The following is a 9,390-nucleotide window of genomic DNA, read 5'->3' as shown; positions in this document are numbered from 1 at the left end:
AGATTTTATTTTGAATAATAATCGGGGACTTTTATTGTGGAATGAACTGGTGACGATAACAACTTCCTAGTGTTTCCTCAAGGGCTGAAGTCCGCGTCTCAAACTCAAACTTTCACGAAGCTATGAGACTAAAAACTCCGTCTGTGACAAGTCATTGATTAATCTTACGGGCACATTTGTGATTACCTCAAGTTGTGTGAAATTTCTTTGCCGTTAGTTAACCTGCCATAAGTTGTTGTGCAGGTCTTTTTGGTTCCTACCAACCGAGGACAGACAGGTCCAGTGCTACAATACATTGTCTACTGTCCAGGGTGTCTCCCAATGAAAGCCGTGATCCTTGCAGCTGGTTACGGGACAAGGCTCCAGAGGGATGTGGACAGCGACGGTACCGGTCGGTTCCAGCATCTGTCGGGGGTCGCCAAGCCCCTGCTCCCCGTGGGGCGGCGGGCTCTCATCTCCCACTGGGTCTCTGCCTTGACTCTCTCTGGATGTGTCGAGGGCATTTATGTAGTCGTAAGTTGTTATTCACATTTTGACTTGTAACGCTGGAATCTCCTAACTAAAGATATGGAAAGTCATGTAAATCATTCTCTGTGTCAGACTTGATGCTCCCCACTAAACATTTATACCACCATGGCTCATACGTCCTGTCTAGATGGCCATAATGGCATTATGGCTTTTCTACCAACTCCAATTTGGCCGTATGTCTGTACTGTACCACAATGTAATTTTAAAATGTTCATCATTGGTGATAATGAATTACTTTTCCCCGCAGACCAATGCTGTTTACCACAAGGCATTTGAGGAGTGGGCATCCCAGTTCTCACTGGTGAAGGTGCTCAGCGATCACACACGAAGCAATGAGGTAAACCATCAAGGTGTTTTCTAACCCATTTAAACGGCCCTGAACGGTGGCCTGCACAGGCCGTGGGGACCAGGGTGCAAACACTTAAAGCGGGCAGTTTTCAATGGTAGAAATGCCCCTTTATAAAGCCTACATCATTATCATTCATAGCTGCATTTTACAGAGAACATGTAACATTGTTTTCTCTATCCCAGTGAAAACTATGATCCCTTAAAGTGTTGTCAGATATAGGCCTGCATTTTCCCAACTGTTCAGGATGATCTTTTAAGTAACTTAATTATCAGGATCGTCTTGGTGCCGTGGCCTGTCTGCAGCTTACTATAAAGCACTTCAAGATTGAAGACCACGTCATAGTCATTGGAGGGTACGTTTTTGCGGAAAGAACGGTTGACAACAGCAAATGATATTGTAACAAAAACACATTCTTTACTTTTTCTCCAACTCTGTCTTAAACACCCTCATATTCTCCTATCCAATAGCGACACGCTTTTCCTTGAAGATTTCAGCCTGAAAACAGTAGAAGGAAAATTTTCTGAACTTCTGGTGCAGTGTGCGGACAACAGTCTGGTTCTTTCTTACCAGTGTAAAGAGGAAGGTGAGCTGTCCTTTCATACCACACGGATAACACTAAAAGCTTTGAGACATCGTCTTCACATTTGGGAACTATTGATTACTTACAATGGACGACAGCAAAATGAACAGTGCCTGATCAGCATATGTATCACAATCTTCTCCTGTATTGGTCGCTAATGCAGTGGTATTCCTTGATTTACGATTACATTTGTTTTTCCCAGACACCCACAAGTACGGTATTCTAGAAGTAGACGAGGACCTCAGAGTGTTGTGTATGAAGGAGAAACCCACTGCTGCTGAAACAGAGTCCAGGAGAGCAGTAAGTTCAGGGGTTTACAAGAAGTATGTATCTACAGGCTAGCTTTGATTGGATAGCTAGATGTTTTTACCAAATTTTCATGCCTGAAAAGTTGTCTTGATTAGTTTTTTGATAGTATGATGATTAGGATTGATGGTTTAGCAACCACATATTTACATGCATACTATAATGTCAAGGGATAAATAAAACTATTCAATTCGTTTTTTTAGTATGGTAGTTAAGTGTTATCCCAGTAAAATCATGAACATGTGCACACATTCCTCCTCTTTAGCGTTCTGATACTTATATTGAAGCCTTTTAAACAATCAGATTTTCATTTCCAACACATTGCAGTGTCCGTGTTTCTACATGCTCTCTAAGAAATGTCTCCCCCTCCTGGACAACTTTCTGGAGTCTAAGAAGGCAAGTCACATCATCATCAATCCCTTATTCCTTAAATAAACTAGAATGTTCTTTTAAGACCTACATTTCTGAACTCCTCTGTAGGATTTACCTATTCAAGACAGAGATGCCCCGGGAAACTTTGTGTCTTGGCTCATTCAAAGGTAGTTTCAACACTTCTTCCCACCCTTGTATTTGAACCAGCAGTAGGTTATATTTCCTGTAAATGATCGTCCCATTTTGGATAAACCAAGTATGTTATATTGATGAATATCACAAAGAAAGTTGAATTTTTTTCAACTGCAAATATATGACTTAAGCATAATCCATGGTGTTTTAAGATTTCTCCAGGTGTGAAGGTGCCCCTAGTCTAGCAAAAGTTGTGAACATAGGTTTTAATATGTTCATGATAACTCAATAAGCTATCCTTTCAGGAGCCCGGTCTACACCCACGAAATATCTGGACGTTTTGACGTTGGAAACCTGCCCTCCTACATCGAATGCGATCTATATTTCAAAGAAAAGCTGAAGAATGTCGAGTCCTACATGGTTTAAAGAAAAAAAATCTTTATTCTGCTGTGTGTCGGAACAATCACACGACACGCATACCTCATTTGGACCTGAAATTTCATATCTGAGCATAGTGAAGATTGCTTCAATAATAATCAATTTTGGGGTTATTTGTAAATATGATTTGCATATATATATATATATATATTCCATACAATGGCAGGTTACTACAACAGATTCTAATGCATGTAATTTTATAATGACAGAATTTCATCAGAATAAAAATAGAATCCCATGTATTAAAGAACACAGGCTGAGATTGTCTTCTAAGCGCTGAGCAGTCGGTTGCAGCGGTCGGAAGCCCTCTCGTGGCTGTTCTCCATCTTGGCGATGCGGGAGCCGAACTGCATTGCTCTCTTGGGGAGGAGGGCGGAGGGTCCCAGGCCTAGGGCCCTGGCCCCCTGCCTCAGGAGCAGCTTCTCCCCCACACCGCGGGGCAGAGACAGGTCCGCCTTCCTCGACACGGGCAGGGAGTTCAAGTAGTCCACCACGTCCTCGTCCAAGTACGGGAATCTGCAGGTCGAAAATAGTGGATACAGACTAGTCAATACTAGAATAATAGGGAGCTTACTTCAGAATGCATCATGGGATCATGATTAACCTTGGAGGAGTTGATTTTTTTATGAAGGTGAATACAATTTACGTATCTAGACCAGGGGTCACAAACACAGTGGCTGTTTCCCAAAGTGAAGGCTGCAGCCTTGCTAGGAAGCGTCCTTGCTAGTCGCGTCCTATGGAGATGAGACTAGAGTGCTAGCTCGAGTGCTTCCTAGCGTTTGTAACGTCTGACTTTGGGAACGACTTGGTAGTGTGGAAGCGCTTCCGCTTTTTAATACTGCGTGTCCGCTTGTAAACACATGTGCGCTTATGAATAAATATCGATCAGCAATCAAGCTGATCGATATTTATTTGACTTTTGTCTGTTATGAATGCGGTCATGTCTCCTTCGCATGGAGCCTCTTTGGGGAAGTCACAAAAGCTTTGTTGTGGTTGATCGAATTGTCTTTATCAAAAGGAAAATCCATTCAATTTTTATAAAACTAAGTGAAATTGTCTGAGAACTTAATTCATGCATCACATTTACAGTACGGTTGATTACTATTATGCAGGGGGAAAAAGACAAAGAAAGAGATGATAAACGTGTATTTATTTGGATATATGATCTGATTCATTCATTCATATATGCCTACAATCTACCAGTGCTTTGAACACATCAGTATATCATATAAAATACAATTATATACGTTCATTAAAAATTACAAACATTGCAAATGATCGGTTGTGCATTAATTTTACAACATTGGATAGTGGCACTATCCCTTCCACCGGCAAACAAATGTTTGTGCGCCACCCTAAGGCGCACAAAAGCCTCTGTTTGCTGGGCTGACCCTAAAAAAAACGTAAAACATAAATAGGTATACATAAATAATGTAATCTTGTGAGCGAGTAAATTGACATTGGTGACAGTGGTGTTTAACATCAGCTACGTCCATGCAAAATATAGCAACGTATCATTAAGTTGCAAAAACGTTTGAAAAGTGGCACAGGCCTTTAGGCTTGATTATTTGCATTAACATGATGAATCTATAAAAAGCAATACGGCACAAAATATTTCTGAAAACTAATATAACTTCACTTCGTTTGAACGTGTACTTCTCTGCCATTTTCAAGAACCCGCCCAGTGAACGCAGAGGATTGTGGGTAGTTTTGGCTCGTCTAGGATGCAGCGATGCATCCTTGAAAAATCTCGGAATTCTCAAAAACGAAGGACCCGAAAAGGGGGCGTATTTCGAGTGTCCTCAACATTGGAACAGTGCTTGTCGGCGTTCGATGACGTAGCGTCCTTAAAAGGGCGGCCGTTGAGCATGCTTCCTTGACATTGGGAAACAGCCAGTGCCTTGCGGGCCCCATGGCGCCCGCAAGGACCACATGAGGCGCCCGCAGGCCTGTTCTAAAAATAGCACTACTCATTCTTGAACAACTCTCTCCCACCTTTTTTAAGTCATTGTTGATAATTATTGTGAGAAATCATGAACATGATTTAATTAATTAACATGTCTTCACATAGATGAGTATCATTAATCATTGATAGTAATATATAACTAAAGGCAAACTGAGCAAATTTGTTATTTCAGAAGAGTGTATAGAACTGGGTGCCCTTCGTATGATTCAGTGCCCATGAAGAAGCTCTCAGGTTCAAAAAGGTTGGTGACCCCTGATCTAGACTAACTAGAACTTATAGAATAGAGCAAGACCTTAAAAATGGCCACCATTTGGGAAGCTCCTCCATTCCCCAACTTATGGGAAGATTCTCCACCCCCACCCATCCTCAACACACCACTGTCAAGAAATGGATGTAATGGACCAAGAAATCCTGTACACCATGGCTACAGGACGGTTCATGGGATGAAAAACACCAACACTGCATCAACATGTTCTTGACATTTTGTGAGATATATATATATAAAATCGTGCAAATATTCAGTTTGGACAAGCTACACATCACCGATGCTTGTCACAATGGGAAGCACAAGCCAAAAAAAGACGGATATAAAGTACGGCAAAACAGTTGATGGCAAAGCAGATCCAGAGACGACCACCACCCGTCTACTAAAACCCATCCCGCATTTGTACTCGTCGAAAAGCCTCTGCAATGTACCCACGCCTGGATTCTATGAAGAACCACACACACACCACATGTTGGTAGTAGAGGAACATCCAGGACTACACCAAGAACAGCTAACCAAACAACTGCACTACCCACCCTTCAACATAACAGACAGACCACCTGAGCCATTCCAGACAGGATGTACAGGCTGTCAGGCATGGAAAAATTACTTTCCTTTCCCTCAGTGCAGACCAACCCAATTTTACCCCCCGACCTCATGGAAAGTACAAGCAGTCGTACACAGAAAGCGAGAACTGTTTACTTTAACTAATTTAAGATTATGACAGCCATAAAGAAGACATGTTCCACAACACTGAAAGACACAGCTGCATAAAAAGCGATGATACGGATTAATCTGATTAAGAAACAACTGTCTGTCCTGGGAGGAAAAGGAACTATAGCAAGTTGCTCACCCAATGATGCAAGCAGTGGTAGTTCATCAACAACAACCACACATGTCGGCTCAACAAAGGTCAACCACAATATCTCCTTCAACAACCGTACCCGGCTCAACAGGATCACATGCAAAATTGGAACCAACATCCTGGACAGAGGCCCAGATAAAAGGAGTGAACATTGCATCTTGGCTCAATGGTCTATTTCGGAACATGAACCTTGATTTGAATCACTTTCTACAGTTACTTACAACAATCACTTGATTCCTGCCCGTTGTGTCAAGTGAGCATAAGAGAGACCTAACCATAGAAATACCATAGATAATACCATACCATAATACCATACATAACTAACCAAAGACAACCCACCTGGCCTCCTTCCCGTGGTCCGCTATGATGCGGTCGTCCCGGCCCAGGTTCCTGGAGGAGATGCGGCCCAGCTCCATGCCCAGCTCCTGGACCAGCCCCTGGTGGCCGGAGGTCTGGAAGCGGACCCTGTGTCTGGAGTAGCCCGCCAGCTGCTCGTCTGCCCCGATGCCCGTCAGAAGGACCTGGAGGAGAAGGGGAAGGAACCAGAGATGAACAACAAGCTTGTGATCCCGATCGGGTTCACTCCTGCAGGGTTTTCACTTCATAGGGTAGAAAAAGACACAGCAAGTCAGTAAGGGAATTTAACCTATGAACCTTGAACCTTATGTCTCATATAAAAATACTGGAAACTGTATTGAACCTTTGCCGGCGAAGAGAACGGCGTCCGGTCGCCGTCCTGCGTGACGAAGCCCTCCCCCCGCGCCGCAAACCACATGGCGCAGCCGATGCTGTCGTCCAGCACCGTGTCCAGCGGCTGCACCAGGTGACGCACGCGCTCCCGCCGCGTCTCCTGCAGCTCCTCCTGCGTCACGTTTACCTCCACAAAGTTCCACTTCCTCTCCGGGTTCAGAGCCTGCAGCTCCAGCAGCCCCGCCCGCCCCGTCAGTCTGTCCGGGACGTCGAACGGCGAGGAAATCTCGGAGACCTTGGGGACATTCGCCGAGTCCGTCGTCGGTTTGTTTTGGTCTGTTTCGGGTTTCTTCTTCTTCTTCTTTGTGGATTGTTGTTTCTGAGTCTTGGGCTCCTGCAGCTTGAAGGCCACGTTGAGGAGGTCGATGGGTTGTCCCGCGGGTACGTGCCGGTCCGCCAACACCGCCAGGATCATGGAGTCGATCCCCCCGGAGAAGAGGACCGCCACGGAGGCGTGGTCGGTCAATGACTCGTCTCTGATGTCGCCGGGCAAGGCCTGAACGCGCCGCCGCACCGCCTCGCTGAGCACGGCGTTGAGGTGGTCCACCTCGCCGGTCCTTTCCCTGGACGCCAGCACCTCCTCCAGATCCGTCGCCACAACACTGGAAGCCGGAGACGACGGAAGTACTCCCACCTCGACCTCGGGAAGCAGCATGTTGAGTGGGGACACGGGCGATGGTAGGACCAGGCCCCACTGGTTCATTGTTGCCACGCAGTTGCTAGGGACGCTTTCAGGGGACGGGAGCCCGCACCCTCCCGTAGCCCAGGGATAAACCTCCAGCGTCACACCGCCCGTCCCGGCAACACGTCCCGCCTTCAGGTCGATCCGGTACACCCCCGCCGCGGGAACCTCTAGCCAGGGGTCCGCACCGGTCAGAGAGCAGTCGCCCCCCACCGACGTCAGGGTCAAGGCCTCGGCCTCCGCGTCAAACTGCCACAACAAGCTCCGCCTCCCGAAGAAGTCCCTGCCGAACCAAAGGCAGTGTTGGGCCTGCTGGTAGTAGGCAAATGCCCAGGGCCCCCGCACGCGTGAGACCACTGAGAGAAGCTCGGCAGGGGTATCGCACGAGGAGAGCTGACGCGCCATTACGCGAGTGTCGTTCTCCTCTGGCGCCACTGCGATACCGCTGAAGATCTCCCCGTTCCACAGAAGTACGTTCCCAGCGGCGTCTCGCTCCGGCTGAGGGGTGAGGGCGCCCCGCATGTGGAGCACGTGTGCGGAGAACAGACATCGATAGAAGGGTTGTGCGTGGGTCACGGTCAGGTCCTGGGTTGAGTCGGGCCCTCGCCTGCTCAGGTTTTGGTGAAGCCATTGGTCGGTGGGAGACTCAACGGGGGAGAAGCTGAGCAGACAGAAGATGCCACACATGGTGCAGGTGAAGGTTTGATAGGGCTTACATATCTTGCAGCTCCTTTTTCAAGATGTCCAATTCCTCTGTAAGGGCAGAGATGAATATATGGTTTAACGACTTAGAAATACTTACGTTTAAAAAAACATGGCTACTTGGACACACATACATTTTATAAAAAATAATTTTCACTAGTGTCCAGATTATTCATGCAGTTTGTTATAAGTTAGAAACCCCACACAGTCATTTCAACCAACATTTGAAAACTTAAATTTTACAAACTTTTATTTGTTCCAAGCATCTGTCCTTTGTCAGCCAGGAAGAAAATGTTGCTGTTGCGTTGTTGCACGTAGACTTTCTGGAAAGATTGCAGATGGCAGTTTTTAAAACATGAATCTAGATATGCATACAATTCATCAAATTCAAGTTTAGTACCCTGACAGTTATAACCTCAGTAAGAGGTCATTTTGTGACCACTTGCTCTACCAAAAACAATGAATTATTAAATATCCACTTACCCTATTTTTCTTCAGATTTGAGAGCTCATCTACGACAATCTTCTGCTCCTTTATCTGCAGATTAAGTTCAATAGTAAAGACTTTAAACTATACTGGCTTAAATTAGCTCAAACGTTGCTCTATAATTGAGTAGTATGTTCACATTCAGCATTCGATTGACAAGATATGGGTTATTAGGGGTTAGGATGTTTTACCTTCTTGTTGAGTTCCTCTTTGATCGCAGAATGTGCTTCAGAAATCTCGTCCTCTCGACTGTTTGAAGTCATTTTTTGGTTTACGTAATCCAACCCTTTAGCAGAATTGTATGATTATGAAGTTAGACAGCCATTGCTGTGTAAGCAAGTAAACACATGTTAGACAACGAGTGTATTTCCGGAAGGCTGTAGGGCCGAGGACGTCGGGTGGACTCTGTTTGCTGCCCTCTTCTGGTCGAGTTAAATATCAAATTGGATCTTGAGATTGTATACAAAAATGTAACGAAATAGTAATGAATAATAATTATAATAATAATAAAGGATAATAATATTAATAATAATAATAATAATAATAATAATAGTGGCATTTCTTTATAGAGCATATTTCTTAGTACATTTTAAACGAATTGCTTGATAATAATTTAGAACCCAAAGTCTGACAATCTCTGTGCTAAGGGACTCGCTATGATCTAAATAAATATGTTAATCAAAATGCTTTACTCTGGTTTATTTACAACCAAATCATTGCCTGGTCCAGTGCTATGTGATATCCTATACGCATTAGACCAAACGAAGATTTCACTGACTTTGGACCACTCCTGTATTGTCTATTGTGAGATGAACAAACACACCTGGTCAACAGTGGTACTTTATTATTGATTTGAAACAGCTGTTTACACTTATCTCCAGGAAATGAGGACTGTCTTTTCGGGCAAGGCCTTACCATGTTGTCAATGCCAGACGATGACCGTTTGTGTTTATCATTTCTTTGTCTGGC

General features: G+C 44.7%; 3 protein-coding genes across 3 annotated transcripts; 1 reads left to right on the top strand and 2 right to left on the bottom strand.

Moving 5' to 3' along the window:
- The first annotated feature begins 36 nt into the window (after positions 1-36).
- Positions 37-4,599, top strand: zgc:136439 (uncharacterized protein LOC678627 homolog). Its single transcript, XM_056579490.1, has 8 exons — positions 37-513; positions 776-865; positions 1,150-1,229; positions 1,345-1,460; positions 1,660-1,757; positions 2,091-2,159; positions 2,244-2,302; positions 2,573-4,599. Exons 1-8 carry the CDS (start codon positions 322-324, stop codon positions 2,691-2,693), a joined length of 825 nt encoding a protein of 274 aa, XP_056435465.1. The 5' UTR covers positions 37-321; the 3' UTR covers positions 2,694-4,599.
- asnsd1 (asparagine synthetase domain containing 1) lies at positions 1,595-7,920 on the bottom strand. The gene is made up of 3 exons (XM_056579489.1): positions 6,502-7,920; positions 6,141-6,322; positions 1,595-3,221 (listed from the first exon to the last, which is right to left on the bottom strand). Exons 1-3 carry the CDS (start codon positions 7,918-7,920, stop codon positions 2,975-2,977), a joined length of 1,848 nt encoding a protein of 615 aa, XP_056435464.1. The 3' UTR covers positions 1,595-2,974.
- LOC130373188 (ASNSD1 upstream open reading frame protein-like) lies at positions 7,897-8,813 on the bottom strand. The gene is made up of 4 exons (XM_056579491.1): positions 8,613-8,813; positions 8,419-8,472; positions 8,183-8,258; positions 7,897-7,986 (listed from the first exon to the last, which is right to left on the bottom strand). Exons 1-4 carry the CDS (start codon positions 8,682-8,684, stop codon positions 7,946-7,948), a joined length of 243 nt encoding a protein of 80 aa, XP_056435466.1. The 5' UTR covers positions 8,685-8,813; the 3' UTR covers positions 7,897-7,945.
- Between the last annotated feature and the right edge of the window lie 577 nt (positions 8,814-9,390).

This window comes from Gadus chalcogrammus, chromosome 20, assembly GCF_026213295.1.
Source record: "Gadus chalcogrammus isolate NIFS_2021 chromosome 20, NIFS_Gcha_1.0, whole genome shotgun sequence".
NCBI classification, from domain to species: Eukaryota; Metazoa; Chordata; class Actinopteri; order Gadiformes; family Gadidae; genus Gadus; species Gadus chalcogrammus.
This window is presented reverse-complemented; position numbering and strand designations above follow the sequence as displayed.

Coding starts and splice junctions, on each gene's coding strand:
- asnsd1 (XM_056579489.1), bottom strand. CDS start 7,920: ATGTGTGGCATCTTCTGTCTGCTCAGCTTCTCCCCCGTTGAGTCTCCC. Junction 6,323..6,501: donor CGTTCTCTTCGCCGGCAAAG/GTTCAATACAGT, acceptor CTTCTCCTCCAG/GTCCTTCTGACGGGCATCGG. Junction 3,222..6,140: donor GACCACGGGAAGGAGGCCAG/GTGGGTTGTCTT, acceptor TTCGACCTGCAG/ATTCCCGTACTTGGACGAGG.
- LOC130373188 (XM_056579491.1), bottom strand. CDS start 8,684: ATGACTTCAAACAGTCGAGAGGACGAGATTTCTGAAGCACATTCTGCG. Junction 8,473..8,612: donor AAGAGGAACTCAACAAGAAG/GTAAAACATCCT, acceptor CTTAATCTGCAG/ATAAAGGAGCAGAAGATTGT. Junction 8,259..8,418: donor CAAATCTGAAGAAAAATAGG/GTAAGTGGATAT, acceptor CAATCTTTCCAG/AAAGTCTACGTGCAACAACG.
- zgc:136439 (XM_056579490.1), top strand. CDS start 322: ATGAAAGCCGTGATCCTTGCAGCTGGTTACGGGACAAGGCTCCAGAGG. Junction 1,758..2,090: donor AAACAGAGTCCAGGAGAGCA/GTAAGTTCAGGG, acceptor AACACATTGCAG/TGTCCGTGTTTCTACATGCT. Junction 2,303..2,572: donor GTGTCTTGGCTCATTCAAAG/GTAGTTTCAACA, acceptor CTATCCTTTCAG/GAGCCCGGTCTACACCCACG.